Source organism: Hemicordylus capensis, chromosome 2 (assembly GCF_027244095.1).
Source record: "Hemicordylus capensis ecotype Gifberg chromosome 2, rHemCap1.1.pri, whole genome shotgun sequence".
In the NCBI taxonomy this organism is placed as follows: Eukaryota; Metazoa; Chordata; class Lepidosauria; order Squamata; family Cordylidae; genus Hemicordylus; species Hemicordylus capensis.
Window position 1 is genome coordinate 416,232,883 of NC_069658.1, and position 19,829 is coordinate 416,252,711.

General features: G+C 46.0%; 1 protein-coding gene across 1 annotated transcript in view; it reads left to right on the forward strand.

The window, feature by feature from the left end:
* Positions 1 to 19,829, forward strand: part of C2H17orf75 (chromosome 2 C17orf75 homolog) — a 24,740-nt gene continuing 4,911 nt past the window's right edge. Inside the window, exons 1-9 of the mRNA XM_053299948.1 lie at positions 1 to 235; positions 7,076 to 7,153; positions 7,594 to 7,719; positions 10,665 to 10,805; positions 12,085 to 12,142; positions 13,816 to 13,935; positions 17,658 to 17,722; positions 17,859 to 17,995; positions 19,650 to 19,753. Of these exons, the coding sequence (XP_053155923.1) occupies positions 93 to 235; positions 7,076 to 7,153; positions 7,594 to 7,719; positions 10,665 to 10,805; positions 12,085 to 12,142; positions 13,816 to 13,935; positions 17,658 to 17,722; positions 17,859 to 17,995; positions 19,650 to 19,753 (972 nt within the window). The 5' untranslated portion in view covers positions 1 to 92. The remainder of the gene's footprint in view (positions 236 to 7,075; positions 7,154 to 7,593; positions 7,720 to 10,664; positions 10,806 to 12,084; positions 12,143 to 13,815; positions 13,936 to 17,657; positions 17,723 to 17,858; positions 17,996 to 19,649; positions 19,754 to 19,829) is intronic.

Below are 19,829 nucleotides of genomic sequence, written 5' to 3' on the forward strand. Positions count from 1 at the left end.
CCTTTGCGCCGATATGACGGAGCTGAATAGCGGGTGGTACTGTACGGCACTAGGGGGAGCGGGTTTTCTTTGCTCCAAGCCCGAAAGCTAAGATGTTGCCCTCCCTTCAGGAGTCCGTAGAAGGGGACGAGAAGGAGCTGGAGAGCTGCGAGGAGGGGGGCGGCTTGCCGGAGGAACGGAAACCGGACCGCAGCAGCAACAGCTACTATTGTCTGTACGGCTACCTGGGCTGCAGGTGAGGGGCTGCTGGGCCTTGTCTCTGGGACTCTCCCTGAGCGCTACGTAGTCCCCTCCAGGATGTATAACTTGACCCATACGTGCCTCCTTTCCAAATCCTCGGCGTCCCTTCATTATTTCTGTTGCTTTATTTTAACCGTGTTGTTCGTGCTCCGCCCCCTAGCTTTGATTCGTATCGGAGTCCAGTATTTCTGATTCCAGCCAGATGTCTCTGGGTGCTGCTCAGAAATCCTGTTGTTCATCCCGGCATCGGCTGTTCAGGGGAATCCTTTCCTTTGCGCAAGGAGGTTCTATTGCTTTCTTGGCTATCGGTCTAATCCGCCTGGCCTCTCCATTAATTGGTCTGATGATCCTATTTTAAAGCGATCTATAGTGGGCAGACTTCAGACTTGCAGGATCTTTGGGTTTGTTTTTTTTAAACTAGGTCTAATAGCCACAGCCAGGTGCAAAATTCTTCCTCAGGAAGTAATTCACTTAGAATTAAGGGACAGGATGCATTTGAATAAGGGCTCAGCTCATGAATTTTGTTTTGGCACCAGAATTGAAAACAAAATTCATGAGCTGAGCCCTTATTCAGATGCATCCTATCCCTTAATTCTAAGCTTATTACTTCCTGAGCAAGAATTTTGCACCTGGCTGTGGCTATTAGAGCTAGTTAAAAAAAAGACAACAACACCAAAGATCCTGCAAGTATGAAGTCTGCCCACTATCTAAAGGCGCAGCAGGGAAATGCTTGACTAACAAGCAGAAGGTTGCCAGTTTGAGTCCCCACTGGTACTATATCGGGCAGCAGCAATATAGGAAGATGCTGAAAGGCATCATCGCATACTGTCTGGGAGGAGGCAATGATAAATCCCTTCTGTATTCTACCAAAAGAAAACCACAGGGCTCTGTGGGCACCAGGAGTCGAAATCGACTTATCAGCACACTTTACCTTTACCAGTATTGAACTCCTAGTCTTTCAAATAAAAATCTACTATTGATTTCCCCCAAGCTTTCTTCATTTCTGCAACTTAATAATAATAATAATAATAATAATAATAAACAACTTTATTTGTTAGCCATCCCATAACAAATTGTTCTCTGGGAGGCTCACAACACAGGATTAAAACATACAAAAAACCCCAAAACCACACATAAAGGGAGAAAAAGCCTTTTTGTTGTTGTCATTGTTATACAATTTGGTCAGAAGTCTGCTGATAGTCTGCAAATCACTGAGGGATCTGTTACTACATCCAGATGTACCTTTTGCCCACCCTTGATTTAACCAGTGGCCATCACCATGCAAGCCAGCTGGAGCCAGTTCTGTCCTTAGAGAGCACTGGAGGGGTGCAGGGCCTGAGGCAAATCAGCCAGTGTGAGGCTACCCTTACAGTTAAATTTTAATGGGGATTGAAAGAGTGGGGCACAGGTTGGTCGCCCATGCGCCCTCCACTTCCAGCATTACGCTGACCAGGGCGGCAAGAAGGAATACAGCTTCTCAGTGCCAGCAGTTTTTACAGTAGCGTTGGAGGGGGAAGTGCAATGTGGGAGGTAAAAGCACCATCCCCATGCCTTAAAGGAGCCCCCGCCCGCCTCCTAGGTGTGCATAGAACCGGTTCCATGAACACCCCTACTTGGAAGGATTTAGTGTTGGCTCTGCCGGTAATCCTGTTGATGCCCTGGTGGAGAATTGGAACAGCAAACTCACCAGGACAGTAGACATGATAAGCGTCCTCTCCGACATGCTTCAAAATTGTCCCCATGGTATTTGGAAGAACTAAGGGGGCTGAAGAGCCAAGGTAGATGACTAGAGCGCAATTGGAGAAGGACTTTGCTCCAATCTGACAAATTACAACATAGAGCGCATTTGAAGATGCTTAAGAAATACAAAGAAGCAATTCTTTTCTGCCCATATTACACCTGCAAGCTCATGTCTGGTGGAGTTGTTCAGGGTTGTGAGAGGGCTAGTACATGTCCCTCCTCCCTTGAATAAGAATTTGGAACCATCACATTCTCCTGTGACATTTTTAATGGGTTATTTTTGAATAAAATTCTCATATTTGGGCTGAGTTACTCAGATCCCGCAATTACTTCAGTGTCTGACGCGGAGCTGTCCAGCAACTCCTCTTACATGGTTAGGTTGGAACAGTTTCAGATTGTGACTCCTGAGGATGTGGACAAGCTGCTTGGAAAGTTGCAGCCTACCACCTGTTCTCTTGACCCTTGTCCAACATGGCTTATACTACCTGGCAGGGGGAGGGAGGTTGTTGTAGAAGGCCTGGCAGATATTATAAATACTTCTCTGAGGAAGGGAAGGATGCCTCCCTGTCTTAAGGAAGCAATTATTAGACTGCTCCTGAAGAAGTCTGCATTGGATCCCTCAGAGTTAAGCAACTATAGGCCTGTCTCCAACCCTCCATGGCTGGGCAAGATAATTGAGAGGGTAGTGGCCTCCCAGCTCCAGGTAGTCATGGAAGGAACTAATTATATAGACCCATTTCAAACTGGCTGTTGGGCAGGCTATGGGGTGGAGATTGCCTTGGTCATTCTGATGGATGATCTCCAATTAGGAATTGACAGAGGAATTGTTACTGTTGGTCCTTTTGGTTCACTCGGCAGCTTTTGATACTATTGACCATAGTATCCAGGAGCGTCTAAGGGGGCTGGGGGTGGGAGGCATTGTTTTGCTGTGGCTGCGCTCCTACCTCTTGGGCAGATTCCAGATGGTTTCCCATGGAGACTGTTGCTCTTCAAAATGTGAACTTTTATATGGCATCCCGTAGGGCTCCATACTGTCTCCAATGCTTTTTAACATCTATATGAAACTGCTGGGAGAGATCCTCAGGAGATTTGGTGCAGGGTGTTATCAGTATGCTGATGACACCCAAATCTATTTCTGCATGTCAGCATCCTCAGGAGAAGGCATAACTTCCCTAAATGCCTGTCTGGAGGCAGTGATGGGCTGGATGAGGGATAACAAACTGAGACCGGATCCAGATAAGATGGAGATACTTATTGTGCAGAGACGGAACTCAGAAGACAATTTTTATTTGCCAGTTCTGGATGTTGTCACACTTCCCCAGAAGGATTAGGTAAGCAGTCTGGGAGTGCTTCTGGATCCAAACCTCTCCCTGGTGTCCCAGGTTGAGGCAGTGGACAGAGGTGCTTTCTATCAGCGCCGGTGGATACGCCAGCTGCATCCATTTCTTGAGATAAACAACCTCAGAATGGTTGTACATATGTTGGTAACCTCCAGACTTGACTACTGCAATGCGTTCCATGTGGGGCTATCTTTTACATAGTCTGGAAACCAGTTAGTCCAGAATGTGGCAGCCAGGTTGGTCTCTGGGTCATCTCGGAGAGATCATATCACTCCTATCTTAAAAGATCTACACTGGCTGCTGATAAGTTTCCAGGCCAAATACAAGGTGCTGTTTATAACCTATTCAGCCCAACAGCTTAGGCCTTGGATATTTAAGAGAACGTCTTCTTCATTATGAGCCACATCTCCCTCTGAATCATCCGGGGAGGCATGGTTGTAGTGCCCATTGGACAAGCAGGGACAAATGTCCCTGGGTGCAATGTGTCAAGAGGGCCCCAAAGAGACCACCCCACAGCCGCAGCTGCCCTTGCCCTGTTTTGCCCCACTGCCGCTGCCCCACTGCCACTTGGCCTCCGGGGGTGGGGGTGATCAGAGCAGGGCAGGCCACTCCCCATGGCAGCAGCAGGCACGGTGGCAGGCCTCTTTTCTCTAGCCCTGCTAACTTGGCAAAGAGGGACCTTTTAATGTGGTGATTCTCTTTATTTAGCAGGGAGAGTAACTGGCCCTATCCATCCCCAGCACAGTACTTCCAGTGACTGTTGCTGGTGTCTGTCTTATGTTTCTTTTTAGATTGTGAGCCCTTTGGGGACAGGGATCCATCTTATTTATTTATTATTGCTCTGTGTAAACCGCCCTGAGCCATTTTTGGAAGGGCGGTATAGAAATCGAATAAATAAATAAATAAATAAAATAGCCAATCTGCTCGCCTGTGCCGTTTGACTATGGTGGACATCACATGCTTGTGACGTCACAGGCATGCAACGTCCACCATAGTCCAATTGTGCAGGTGTGCAGTTCGGCCAGAGGAGAGAGGCCTGCTGCTGCCACCGCTGCACCCACTGCTGCCATGGGGGGTGGCCTGCCCCGCGCTGATCACCCCCCCGAAGGTCAAGCTAAGTAGCAGCAATGGGGCAGGGGGAGCGGCTGCAGGTGGGCAGGGGTGGTGGCGGCGGTGCAAGATGCTTGTTGCCCCGTCCCTTGCGTCTGACGTCAGACACAGGGGGTGTGGGGGCACATGTGCTTTGCATGTGCGATAGGGTGGTCCCCCCACCCAGATTTTGTCCCCCGACCCCTGGGAATCTTCCTGTGTCCCTGTGGAGAGGTCGTCTGCAGTTGCCACCAACTTGTCTGGTGGCTGCACAGGGATGGGCCTTCTCTGTTGCATTCCCTGCTGAAATAAGCATCTCCCCATATCTGACAACTTTTAAAAGTCTTTAAAGACATTTATTCACCCAAGCTTTTAAACTTCTGTTTTAAATTGTTTTAAGATTTTCATTTTTGTCTTAATTTGTTTTATGTTGTTGTAAACCACCCAGAGACCTAAGTTTGGGGCGGACTACAAATTTGACAACTAAAGAAAATCTACTTTGCATGCAGAAGGCCCCAGGTTCGATCCCTGGGTTCTAGGCTAGACTTGGAAAGACTCCTGTCTGAAACCTTGGAAAGCTACTACCAGTCCGTGTAGGCAATACTGAGCTAGAGGGACCAATGTTTTGACTCTGTGTAATACAGCTTTCTATGTTCCTAATGATGCATTTATGAACCAATACTCTCTTCATATAGTCCTAAGCCCAGTGCTTAGTGCTAAACATCAGTGTATGTTGACCTGCAAACTAGTATTATGTGAGATGCAGAAAATTTTCTCTCTGTCCGCTTTCTGCACCATTCATGGCTCTGCCCACTTGATCATCTCTTTTTTCAAAGACAAACTTCAAATGACCTCTATAATGCATAAAATATATTAAAATAACTTACAGATTTTTCTACAAAACATGTAAGCTAAAAGAAAACTGAACAAAGGTTTTGGTGTAATACAGCATCCTCAGTTCATCCTCGCAGCATTTAGCGTGCGAGCTGAAGGCACTTAGATACAGAAACAGAGAACTGAAAGCAGAAAACAGATAATGAGGTTATTCTCACAACCCACAGAAACCTGGCTAAGGGAGCCCAGCCTGGTTTCTGCTGGTCGTGTGCTGCAATGGGAGCCACACGGCTCCCAGCAGCAAGCCCGCGTAATTGCTCCCCCCCCATGAGGTTAGCGGCGCATGCTCTCTGCTAACCCCGTTTACCTGATTGTGTGTTGCCGTGGCATGGCTCTGTGCTGCGGTGCCTCATGAGGAGACCCCCGATGGGGAGGCAACAACAAGCCTCCTGGTGTTGGGGGGCTCCCCAGAATGCCCCATGCACTCACACAGGGCATTCTGGGACTTCTGGGGGCCAGGAGGCCCCCGATCCCCACCACCCCAACCAGCTCCGTGGCAGAGCCGGTAATTGTGTGGGCGGCCAATCCAGCCGCTCAGGGCTAGCCGCCTGATCATCTGCGGGGAGAGCAGGTCATGCCTACTCTCCCCGTGAAACCCCTTACAGTTCTCCACACTGCTCACGTGGAGAGCCTCAATAGTTAACACATATGGGGAGAGAGAGCAGACCTTTTGCAGAGAAGATATTGAGGCTATTCTGACAATCGGGTGAAATCAGGCTAGGAGAGCCTAGCCTGATTTCGCCTGATCGTGTGAGCCACTAGGCTCACAGGCGAGCCCGGTAGCTTCCAGGCGATTACCTGCCTAACTACCCCTCCCCTTAAACCGGGTTTGCAGAGTGAGCACTCCGCAAACCTGGTTTTCAAAACCGTGAGTAGCTGTGGTGCGGCTCTGTGCTGTGGCTACTCACGAGTAGAGCCCCAGCCAGAAGGCTTAAAAGCAGCCTCCCGGCTCGGGGTTCTCTCCAGTATGCCCTGCGCGCTCGCGCAGGGCATACTGAAGCTTCCGGGGGCTGCGCGGCCCCTGAACTCCCCAGCCCCTGCTGGCTCCGTCACGGAGGCGGCAGTTGTGTGGGCGGCTGCTGCAGCCACCCAGAGCAGACTGTCTGCGAGGAGAGCGGGCTAAAATCGTGAGAAGAGCCTAATTAACTCTTTAAGTGACCAATGTATCCAAATGTATCTACATTGGCCATTTAGAGTTAATATCTTCTCTGCAAAAGATCTGCTCTATTGGTCACTGAAAGAGTGATAAGCATGAAATAGTCGTGCATTCCTTCATGTAGTCGCACTCAGGACTTTCAGACATCAGTGGTTATGTCTTCATACTATTTTGTTCTCACACCCATGGCTCATAGACAAGAGAACACCATTTTACTCTTAATTCATTAATCTGAAATAATTACCAACTCTTGGTTCTATAATCACAATCGCTAATATTGTTTAAAATCTTCAATCCACTCTCACATATACACTGAAGCCGTGGAAGTTTGGGGAAACCCACTGTTTTACCACTGTTTTACTGTTTACATTGTGTTGAGTCTTCTCAGAGCAAACAGCTAACCTGAATGGCCTCCCACAATGTGCTACCTGGCCAATCTAGCATGTCTTTGAATCAGAGAGAAATTTGGTGTTCTTGCTCACAGAATTTATGGTCTCACAATCCTCTTCTGAAGTTTATTTTCTCAGAGGAATGACAGTGGAAATGTATTTGATGCTCTTGGCTTTTGCTGCTAGAAGTACACTGTGCATAATCACACTTTCTTTGACTTTTTTAGGGTACACCAGGGAGTAGATAGCGATGATGGGAGTCCAAGCAACACAGCAGCTGAAACTCCATCTTCTGATGATTTCAGGTAAACCAGAATGGTAGAATCATCTAATCTTTGGAACTCTTGTAAGCACATTCAAACATGCATGGTTATAACACAGTGGGATCCCAAAATATGTACCCACCTACCTGAAAACTGAATTTGTGTTAGTTTTGTTGGTTCCCCGGTTGGAGGTTCCCATGGTATGGTGAACTGATGGTAATGCGAATTCTAAAGTTGTGTTTTGGGGGCTGAGGATAAGAATATCTAGCCTGCCATTTTAGTCCTTGGTTTACTCCAAGCAATTTATTAAATGAGATCTGCTGGTGGTTCATGTGTGTCTGAAAGTCCCATTCTTTTGTTTGGAAGCCTTTACATCTAATCCCAGATGTGTAGGAACTGGTTGTGTTTCACCATTCATAGGTAATGACTAAATAGTCAGAAGACACCTGTTGCTTAACAGTGTTTGTTTTTCATTTATGAAGTCTCTCTTTGGTGGACACTAACTTACCAGCTGAAGCAGAAACGGAACTGCGCGGTTTTATTGCCAAACAGATCGCAAAAGGAGCCTTTTTTGAAGGGATGGGCAATGTTGCATCTGTAGAATTGAGGTGAGTGTGCACGTACTCACAGGGTCAAGGAATTGGTTGGAAGACACTATGTGTCACAGCTGCCACATAGCCTCTGTCAAAAATAGCAGCCCCGAATCTCTTTGGCCACAAAAGATGTGATGTGAACCTATTGCTCCATTCCATTAGCTGCCTCTTGTTGGAGTGAGGAAATATGTGATGGCATGCACTTTCCCTTGCTAAATGTTAAGGGGAGAGAGTGGAGGACATGTTGCATTGAGTAACAGTCACATGTTGGCCACAACAGGTAGCTGCAATCCCTTGGGCCTTTGCCACTGCCTGGATCCTGTGATTAAAACATATCTTAAAAACTATCTATCTATCTATAATTCTCCTGAATGTTCCTGTTGCTAATCCCATGCGTGGCAGCTCTTGCAAGCATTTGCGAGCACCTGCCTGAGGGACAGCAACGGGGATGGGGAGAAAATGGCAGCAGCGGCCAGCTGGTGGGGAGGGAAAGCTCTCGTAGCCCAGCCTGGCTGGCGGGGAAGGAAAGCACCAGCCAGCGAGGGAAACTGCTGCCGGCAGGTAGGGAGGGAAAGGAAAGCCAAGCGCAGAACAGACTGAGGCTCAAGGGATGGGCAACTCCCTAACAGGGGGAAAGGATGGAGAACGGACTGGAGCTGAAGGGGGGGGGGCGGAATGATAGGGAGAACTAGGGGTGCAGATGGTCTGTACTGGATCAGCTAGTATTACATAAAACATATTCATCAGTATTGTCCAAATGAAAAATATTTAATAATTATAGTTTTAATGTGCCAAATTATATGTAATAAAGTTCTCTCTGAGAAATTTAGTTTGTTTTGTTCTGAAGGCAGCTGTGCCAAATGATTATTTGATATTTCCAATTCTTCTCACACATTCCCTCGGAAACTTCTAAGAATATCACTTCTCTAGATGGCAGTACAAAGTTGCATCACCTTTTGTCTTTCAAATAAAATTGTGAAATGATAATTGTCTTTACTTATACTGCTACTGTTATATTTTCCAGTTAATACAGAGTGCCAAGATTAGCAGGTGGTTAATGTTTGTTAGGGAGTTGTTAATGTACACAAATGGTGACTCATCTTTTGATTACCTAGTTAAATAACTGGGGAGAGAATGGAGCTATTCCCACGATCAGGCGAAATCGGGCTAGGGGAGCCTAGCCCGATTTTGCCTGATCTTGGGAGCCGGGTTTGCGGAGTGAGCGCTCCGCAAACCTGGTTTTTAAAATCTTGAGTAGCTGCAGCGCTACTTGAGTAGCCGCAGCGCTGAAAATCAGCCTCCCAGCGCAGGGGTCTCTCCAGTACCCTGCGTACTCACACAGGGCATACTGGAGCTTCCGGGGGCCGCACGGCCCCCGAACTCCCCAGCCCCTGCTGGCTCCATCACGGAGCCAGCAGTCGTGTGGGCGGCCAGTCAATCCGGCCAGGGCTCCCGCCCTGCCCATCTGCAGGGAGAATGGGCTTAGCCCTTTACAAACCTTTACAAACCTTCCCTTTACAAACCGGGTCTTACTGATCGTGAGACCAGGCTCAATGTGTTTTAAAATAGTAAAAGATAGCACTTACCTTGGAATGAAAAGTTAGTTGGAACACATCATTTCTCTAAAGCAGGAATCTCAAACTACAGCCCCCTAACTGTTGTTGGCCTACAACTCCCATCATCCCCAGTCACAACGGACAGTAGCCAGGGATGATGGAAGTTGTAGACCAATGTCTGCAGGAAAGCCACAGTTTGAGACCTCTACTCTAAAGCCTTCATCCTCTACCATAAAAGCCTTGGACGTGCGGCCGTGCTGCCCGTGTCTTTTTCGCCCGTTCTGGGCATGCGCGGAGCGGAGCGCATGCCCAGATCGGGCGAAAAAGATACGGCTGCCCAGAGACGGGCGGCCATGTTGGACACGGCCGCCGGTGGAGTCCTCGGCCAGAGGTGGAGTCCTCGCCGCCATGGGAGACCGGGAGGAGCAGAAGCGGCGGGCGGAGAGTGCGGCCAAGGCGGCGGCGGAGCCGCGGCCTCGGCCAAAGGAGTGCGGGCCAAGGAGGTGGTGGCCGCGGCGGGGCGAGTGGCCCCGATGGCGGCGGCGGCCGCCATGAGAAACGGCAGGCGGAGAGTGCGGCCGAGATGGCGGCAGAGCCGCCGCCTCGGCCAAAGGTGGCGGCCCAAGGAGTGCGCCCAAGGTGGGTGAGGCGGCAGCGGGAAACCCCCCCCCCCACTAGAGCCCGTTATTACAACGGGCTTACACATACTAGTCATGAATATACTTTAAAAGTTATCTACTTTGATAGCAACCCTATACTTGATTTTGTGAGAGTAAGTCCTAGCTGAAGATTACGCTGAGGTAAACCTGCATAGACTCACACTCTACAAATCAGAACTTGTTCTTTTTTAGAAGTCTCCATTAGATTATTTTACTACTGTGATGGTTTCATTCAGCCCCTATCCATAGTTATAATTTACTCAGGAATGCAAAGGGGAAAGAGAAGGGTACTTGCACCCTCCATCAGCTAGTTTGGGGAGAAACAGGTGTAGACAATCAGTGGTCCCTCTAATTTTTTTAATCTCTGTGCAGAATGAGTTTTGTTCTGGGTGGCAGTATCAAGGCACTGTGTGCGCACATCCATTCAGAGTGGGGTCTTCCTGATTCAACCTGAGCAGAATCTAAAATTAACTGAGCGGATATCAAAAAACTTGTGAGCGCACGTGTGCATGCCTTAGAGGGAACATTGTAGGCAATCCCTTGAGGCAGAATGAAGAGGTTCATAGGAACATCAGACTTATTGTATTGACTAAGTTTAAGAGCCTTTGTAGATTCTAGCCTCTGAAGCTTCCTTTAGATCAAATCCTCAATTTATAATGTCATCAGTGAGCTAGGAAATTGCAATATTAGAGTAAAATTTACTTGACCCTGCCTCCATCTGAATAATTCAGTATTTCTTTGTCAGCATACCAGAAAGTCCAGTTGGTTGTTATTACTGCCTGTTCCAGCCAGAAAAATGTGAAGAAACTGCAAACTCAGAATCAAGCATCACTCCGTTAGACTATGTAATCTGTTTTTTGGGAGGCTCAGAGAAGGGGCTTGAACTATATCCTTTTGTTACCTATGTGCATGTGTGTGTGTTGGGGAGCGGCAGAAAAGGTTACTTGACTGTGAGAACAGGAAAGTCATATTTCTCCAATAGCAGTACTGTGGACACTTCCTTGTATTATACAGGAGAGAATATATAGATCACTGGGGCGCTTTCCAGATCACACGCTCTTCAGCAATAAATGCTTCAGCTTGGCAGGATCGTTTTGAAAATGTAAATAGCTTGCGCAACCCTCCTATGATGGGAAAATACGGCTATTTATTTGCGACGCACATGCAGTGTTGTAGCACTGTAATACAAAGATAAAACCTGAAAGGCAGCATTGGAAATGTGAACAGCACCTTGCTGACAGCGCAGGGACTGCAAAGTCAAAGCATAGGCAGTACGGAAGCACACTTAAGGACACGTAGTGACACTGTTGTCGTGGGTAATCTGGAAAGCGCCTGGGCACCTGCATTCCCTAGTAATTCTTTAGTGCAATCCATCATCTCTCTTTAGGTTAGTTCTGAGAATACCAGTTTAGTTTTTTTAAGTAAATTTCTAAGCCTCGGTGCGTGGCTAGCATCTAGGGTAGTGCTCACACTGTTGCACACATGCAAGTCTTTCCCCCACCCCCTCCTTCTTTGCTGCAATGCCAGAATCCCCGGAAAAGCCATTCCTGAAGTTCTGGACCTTTGGCTACAATGTGGGAAGCAGCAGCATGAATGGTTTCAGAGGGAGAGGGAAATTCCAAGAAAATGGCTGGAGACACAGAAGGAGCTTTGCCCTAGTGGAGCATTCGTTGGGATGTCGCCAGTTGTTCCTGAGATATGTTTGGAAAATCAGATGGCAAAAACAAATAAACCAGGTTGAAATGAATGGCAACCCCAATACATGGTGTTTTTTTAAAATCCAGCTGAGATCAGGATTTTTTCAAGGACTAGTTGATATTTTTCTCATTTGAAGGCAGTAACTTCTGGATATAGATATTGCCATAAGGGGAGTACAACAGATCCACCAATTACAGCAATATTGGTTGTGTTTCTGAAAATGACATGCACATTTTAGAAACCACATGCAGCTAAATATATGGTATATCACTTAGCTTATAATACTAGAGGAAGACTTTGGCTGTTCCTGAGTTAGAGGCAATTGGACTATATATAAGTGTCATTCCAGAATGGTTTTTAATGAAGGGCTCCAGAACATGCAATGAAGCATGTAGCTACCACATATATATTAGAAGTACAAATTCATTGCCTTGACAGATGCATAGGTTATTTCCTTAAGAGCTCACTTTCAGACTTGAGCTTGACAAATACATTCAAGACTTGAAGATTAACCTAGATCCAGAGGTAAATATTGACTCTTTCCTAAATGGTCTATATTATGGCTCTATAGGTCTTTTTTGTCCTGTTCATACTGTGTTTAAAAAATGACAATTCACTAGAACAATTATAAACTCAAAAATAAACAGATGCAATCCACTTTATCTTTCCCAACTAATTTCATGCTCCCCAAAAGGCAGGGGGTTGTGGTGGAGAGGTCAGAGTGGGGGAGTTTACGGCTAAACCAGGATCACTGTCAAAGTTTGTGGCATACTTTGCCTTTTTTTTTTCTTACAGCTCCAAAAATTTCTTTCAGGTCCAGTCATGCTTATCTGGAGCTTCATGTCTATTGTTTGTGATTTTCCCCTTCAAGTCCTGGGAAAAAGGATCCTCTGTTTCTTGATGTATTGTTAGAGCTGCCGTAGACATTCAGTGTTGCAAACCCATATGTTTAGCCCCCCAAACTGCCCTAGAGATTAGTTCTCCGCCATATAAATAAATAAATAAAATAAAATAAATATTTTGCAAAGGCCCATACCGCCAAAAGGTAACCTAAAATGTGGTAGATGGAAGGAAAATATATTCAGGTTGGCTAGGTTCAATATCAGTTACAGTTGCTGATACTTGAGGATGTGAACATAGTGTTTTGTGCTGTCTGCAGTTTTAAATACATGTTATTATATAATGGCCCTGTGGATACATGTGAAGATCCTTAGTGCGACATCCCTTACAAGTGACACTCCAAGAAAGAAATGTAATGCAGAACTCTGGGCATACATAATCTTTCCATGCTTAATTTGATAATGATGATATGCAGAAATGAGGAACCCTCTGCCATCGTTTTACTTATAGGAAAGCTACAATGTAGGGGAGATATGAAATTCAGCTTAAAGCTTAATGCTGCCATAAATTCGTTAGTCTCTATGTGGGTTTTATAACTCTTTGTTAATGTAGTCAAAAATACAGTTCTGCTGTTCCAATCCTTTTCTTTTTTGTTGGTTTATTTATTTTTTTTACTAAATGTTTAGTTTTGACAACAATGTTTAGTTTTGAAATATTTTTATCCTTTATGCTTGAGGTGACTTACAAATAATATTCTGCTTTGCTAAGGACTCTTCCAGAAATGACATCAATAATTGCTTGTAGTCTTAGAGTGTCACTTCTGAATTTTAATGCAGTTAGAGAAAGCAGAAAAGACACATTTAAAGTGAATGTACATTCTGCTTTTTGTGGCTTTCTTTAATTTACAAGCATGGGAAATTCAAATATTGACTTCAGAGTCACTTGTGAAAGTGTGTTTATTCTTAGTGGGATGCACAGGCCAGGATTTAAATAACTACATACTGTGCAGTATCAACTGCTTTTGCATCTCAGAGGAGTTGCAAAATAGAGTGATATATCCTGGTGACATAGTGTGGGGGATGGTTGTCTTTTTGCTGTTGGGTAGGGAAGTCCCACTGGACATGTGCAAGCCCTTGAGGGGTCAAATAGCTCTTTGGATCCCAACCATTGAGCTGCTGCTTCTCGCGCAGTTGTTTGATTCAAAACAGCAAACTAGTAGCATTAGCCTTGTATAATTTGAAATTAGGGATGACTGTTATGTTACCTCGGAGCCCTGAGCACAGATGGCCAGACGCTGTTCATCTGAATGAAATTGTGTAGTCGCTTATAAAAGTTTAACTCTCTTCAATTCGTTGCAGCACAATAACCTGGAGACTTGTGTTAAACCACACCTCAAAACCTGGTTTGAGGATTCTGTATGCCCTATTCAGAGGGTAGTACAGCTCTTCCAGGAGAAACTTGACTTTGTCCTACATGCTGTGAGTATTACACAAATGCCTTCTGGATATATTTTCTGTTCAGCTTGCTGTTTGCATTTGCTTCCAATTTGCACATGGTAAAGGAAACATTTGAGTACTTGAGTCTCTGATAGTGATCCGATGACCTCCATAGTGATGGGTGTTCCTCCTGCACAGGACTATCCGGGCCAAGCTAATTAGCTCCTTGTGGCTCCTCTAACTTCCTGCTGCACGTGCAGCCCTTGCAGTATTAACTGGCGGTTGGGCGCCCCTATTCTACAGTATGGAACTCTGAGACAGTAGCTCCTCATAATAGAATTGAAAAACATCAACACAACATCAGCTTACTATTAGTAGCCCCCATCGGGGGTTACTGTTCAATTAAATTACATTAAACAAAAACAACAATGATGACAACGTATGAAGAAAGCCATAGCAAAAGGCTTCATGGAAGCTAAAACAAATAAGAAGGCTTTTAAAAAGTGGTTTACTTGTGGAGCTTCTATTCGGTCGTCTAATGGCCATTCAGACTGTTTACTTTGCTTAGGAGAAGGGCACATTATTGCTCAGTGCAAGGTTTGTGCCTCCTTCTGCAGACAGACCTTGAAATACAGATCCATATGGTTGCAGGCTGCACTGTGTGAGGAGGCTCTCAGACCGGGAACTCCTTCCCGCTGCTCCCCAGCACCATCGCTAAGTGAACTAACAATGGCATCAAGGGCTGCGTCTCCATTGCAGTCGAAACCCTCGATGTCGGAGGCTCAGGCATCGGCTTCATAGGAACAGTTTAAGCAGCCCGAATCTCCAGTGAAGAGCTCCAGTCAGAAGTGCCGGCACAAGAAGAGGCATAGGCACAAGGGGAATGGAGCGGAAGGACTTCCTCCTAAGAGGCAGAGGGAGACTACTCACTCCATGGAGCTACCCCCGATGTCGAACACATCAACCCCTTTGCCTTCGGACTTACAGCCTAAGCGAGGAGGAACACCAGTGGTTACTGCAGTCCCAGTAGATGCCGCTGTGGCAGAGGAAAGTGCACTAAGCACCACACAGAGGGCAGATCACTGTCGGGCTACTGCCTGGTCACCAGCCCCAACTCCACGACAATCCCTCTTCAATATCAGACACCGTGGGAATTCTCAGGGTCAGTCCCCAGTGAGCAATCAAGAGCAAGCCTTTCAAACACAAACGAGTTGTTGGAAACACAAACGAGCACCGAGGTGTACTAATACAACGTGCTACCACTTGGTCTAACAACCGCCCCCCGAGTATTCACCAAGTGGCGCACTTGAGGACATGTGGCATAACTATTTATCCATACTTTGATGATTAGTTGATGGCAGCAAAAGCCCAGGGCGAGTTGTGAGCACAGGTGGACACAGTGCTCAGTCTGCTGTCGGAGCTTGGAGTCCAAGTAAATTGGAAGGAATCTCACTTTGCTCTTGTGAAAAGAATAGAATATATAGGGGCTGTGCTAGACACTCAAGCTCAGAGGGCTTTTCTCCCACAGGAACGCTACCATCCAATAAAGGAATTGGTGATGCAGTTTCAGCAAGCACCATCACAGCGAGGTCATACAGTGCAGAGACTGCTGGGTCTAATGGCTTCTTGCACTGCGACGGTGCATTATCCAAGACTTCGGATGAGAAAACTACAGCTCTGGTACCTGGCTACATTTCGACCCAATGTGGACAATGCGAACATGAGCCTGACAGTGCCAGTGAATGTACTCGCATCGTTGTGCTGGTGGATGCAGGAGGCAAATCTTCTAGGGGGCATACTGTTCCAGATTCCACAACCAACAGCCAGGGTTGCCACAGATGCATCACTCCTGGGCTGGGGTGCACATTCGGGGACCTTATGGGCACAAGGACTGTGGACAGTTCAGCGACGATGCCTCCACATAAACTTTCTGGAGCTATTGGCTGTATTTTTGGCACTCAAGTCCTTCCAGCTGCAGCTGAGTGGATGTGTTGTCCAGGTACAACTGGACAACACGACCGCAATTGCTTACATAAACCAGCAGGGAGGGACCATATCACGCTTGCTGTGCCAACTGAGCCTACAAATATGGCATTGGTGCATTGCTCAGCACATGTTCATTCAAGCAATCCATATAAGGGGAATCCACAACACTTTAGCAAATTCATTAAGCATGACCTGTGTCGAAACAACACGAGGGGTCTATGAATCTGAAATATCTCCAACCAATTTTCAGAGTGTGGGGCTCTCCCAAAGTAGATTTATTTGCAACCAGGGAGAAAAAGAAGGGCAGACATTTCTGCTCCCGGGAGGGAATGGTCTAGGCACGGAGGGAGACGCGTTCCAATATGCACGGACTCAAAGTTACATCTATATATTCCCACCATACCTATTGCTGAACAGAATAATAGCCAACGTTTGACAGGAGGGGGCGTGTAGTATCCTGGTAACCCCTTGATGGCCGAGCAAACTTTGGGAAGAGTGTCCTGGAGAAGGTTTTAAAGTACTTAATGCATGCTTCACCTTACTGGGTAGCTCGTTAAACACCCATCATTATGGAGGTCATCAGATCACTATCTGATAAACAAGTTGCTTACCTGCAACAGATGATCTGGTAGTGATCTGATGACAATCATAAGACCCTCCCAACTTGCCCATGACATTAAGCCAAGGGAACATTTGTCTGTGTTTCGGACGTGTTATGTAACAGTGGTTTAAGATGTAGTACTGTAGGGTTTTAAGTGTTGGATTGATACTCGAATTTGCAACTGCAAGAATGGGAGAAAATAAAGCATAACTTATCTTGACATTGGTTTCTGGCTGGTTGTTCACTTAATTAGCTGGTCGAAAAAGATACTGAGGAATAGGACTGCCAGTAAATACTGGAAGGGCTGCACATGCAGCAGGTGGTTAGAGGCACCACAAGGTGCTAACTAGCTCGGTGCAGAACCTCTCATTATGAATGTCATCAGATCACTACCAGATCATCTGTTACAGGTAAGCAACCTGTTTTTATTTTTAGAGAGAGAGTGCAATTTTGGTTTAATTTACAGGCAATTGCTGTACCCAGACCTCAGCTGCAATAGAAGTACCACCAAATGATTCCAGGGATCATTGATCAGGCATGAATTAAGACTTTAAAATGGGTAGTTTGTTCTCATTTTAAGTTTTTTGGGGGTATGTATGTATTTATTTAACATATACTGGCCCAAACTCACATCTCTGAAGTGAGATGTGAGATGCTTTTGCATTATGAGGGCTGCAGTCCTCAGCACAGTCAGTTACATGGAATTAAGCCCCATTAAACTCAGTGGGATTTATTTCTGAGTAAACATGTTTAGGATTGCATTATAGTGGTGTTAGCCAAAGACACACATTTGTTCAATGATTTTAGAGAGTGATGATACTTCATTTGGTTCAGAGAGCAAGAGAAACAGATGAGAGACAGGGTGGTCTAGTGGGCAGAGTGGTGCGCTTTGATTGGGATGACCTGGATTCAAATCCCTGCTTGCCTATGAAGCTCACTGGGTGACTTTGGGCCAAAGTCATTATCACTCAGCCTAATCTGCTGTGAGGATAAAATGGGGAGGGGTGGTGGGAGACGTTTATACCACCCTGAGCATCTTGGAGAAAGAACAGAGAAGGCGAACAAATGAAATGTCACTAGCAATGTACTGCTAGGTAGCATGTGACAATGAGGTATGCTGGTTGCGAAGTCCAAGTCAATAGACATAACCATGACATTGTATTTTTCATATGTCAAGGCTCTGAGTTATACTCCAGTTGAAGTCAAAGAGTCAGATGAAAGAACAAAAAAGGACATTAACAGGTAAAAGAAATTTACTCTTCAAGATGACATTTCTCATTAATAACTTGGCTTGTTCACGGGCAGCCATCTTGCCCTCTTCCTGCCTTGAGTCTGATGAGCTGTAAACGTGTGTAAAAATGCTCACTTTCCTTTTCAGCTTCCTTAGAGCTGCAAGCCTTCAAGGTCTTGTTCAGGAAGGCACAATGACTTCTTTATGCATAGCAATGACAGAGGAACTACACAGATCAGTGATTATAGACTGTAGTGGACCACAGCCTCAGTTTCACAATGCAGGTGAGCTTACAGATGAATATGTTTCAGATGTATCAGTGCTGTCATTTTTCACAGAGCAGACAATAATAGAAAGTGCAGTAGCCTGCAACTATGCTTATTGCTCTCAAAACCGCACTCTTCCTCCCACCCCACCCCACCCCAGCCACCCCCACGAAAGCTCTTTTGCTGTGGCACTAGACTGGTTCTAATGGAGGGCTTCTGGAGTGTGGAATTCAACTATTAGTGTGCACACCCAAATTCAGTTCTCTTTTGCATTAGATCACCCCATGTTATCCACTAGGCATCTTGCAAAACTTACTGTTACAGACCAATATTAGATTTTGTTCAGGTGGTTCTGTTTAACTTCTTTTCTTCTGCATGCATTTTAAGGAGCACTTGACCAAAGATTAAAAACAGAAGTACTATGAAAAACCTTTTTTAAAACTCGAGTTAGAAAGCCATTAACGTTTTTGTTTTGTTGTGTTGTGTTTTGATGGTGCTTTTCCAACTCAATCTTATGTTCTGTTGTCACAATATATAGGGGTAGGCTTGTGGGTCTCAGGACCTCTGTATGAGCAGTGATGATGTCTCCATGCTAATATTGGGGACCTCAACATAAGAAGAGATTTTCAGGATCAGATCAAAGGTCCATCTAATCAAACATCCTGCTTTCCAGAGCCATTATCCAGATACCTCCAAGGAGCCCACAAGCAGAGCTTGAAGGCGATCACCTTCCTTGCCTCCCGCAAGTGGTATTCAGTGGCATGCTAGTTCTGAACATGACCAATGCCTCAGTACTGTGTAGCAATTATAAATATGACGGATAGGTTCTACCCACTTATGTAGCATTCACAAGAGCATTCATAAAATGATTCAGGATGTGCCTGAATCATTTTGGCACCTCTTTGAAGAGGTGCCAAAATGATGCAGCTCCCTGCAGCCGAAACATTTTGGCTTGGGGTGAGGGGTTCCTTTAAAAGGAGGCAGGCAGGCCCCACCGTGAAAGCAGCAACCCATGCCGCAGTCTCCTTTAAAATGCCCCGCCGTGGTGACGGGATGCTTCCCTCAGCGTTCCTTGCGCGGCATCGCCACAAAATGGCGTCTGTGCATGCGTTGATGCCATTTGTGGGGCCAGCAATGGCGTCACTGCATGTGCTAATACCACGCAAGGGATGCTGGGGGAAGAATCCAGTCACTGTGGATCCTAAAGAAGCATTTTAAAGGAGACTGTGGTATGGGCTGCCGCTTTCACGAGGATGTTTCTCTTAGAGCCGCGTCACAATGAGGCAGCGTGGGGTTGCAGAGGCTCGCAGGAGGGGCAGGTAGGACCTGCCTGCCTCCTTTTAAGGGATCTCCTCCCTGCCCCCTGGGATGTGCCCGAAGTATTTCGTGCCCATCCCTAGAAAACAGCATCCTAAGAGATATACATTCCACAAGGCTTGAGAGGTTAGCACATACTCCCACTCTTCCTTCCTTTATAATAGGCAATGCTCACGGCTGTGCCCCATTTGTTAAACCTAGGTTGCCATTTTAGCAGACATTAATGGCTCTCTGTCTGCTTTTATGTTTGTATCTATGGGCCATGTTCCTCATGTTACTTATGGTTCTTGCAATTAGGAGATGCATGAGCAAAAGTGTGTTACCCTAAAATACTTCGTTTCTGAATATGTGACAGGAAGTAACAAATTCTGTGAAGACTGGATGCAGGCTTTTTTGAATGGTTCTGAAGCGGGAAATCCATTTCTCTTCCGACAAATACTGGAGAACTTTAAACTGAAGGTAACTTTCACTGTCTCTGTACACGCATGGAGGAGGTCGCAGTCCTCAGAAGTCTTTCACACACCACTTATGAATT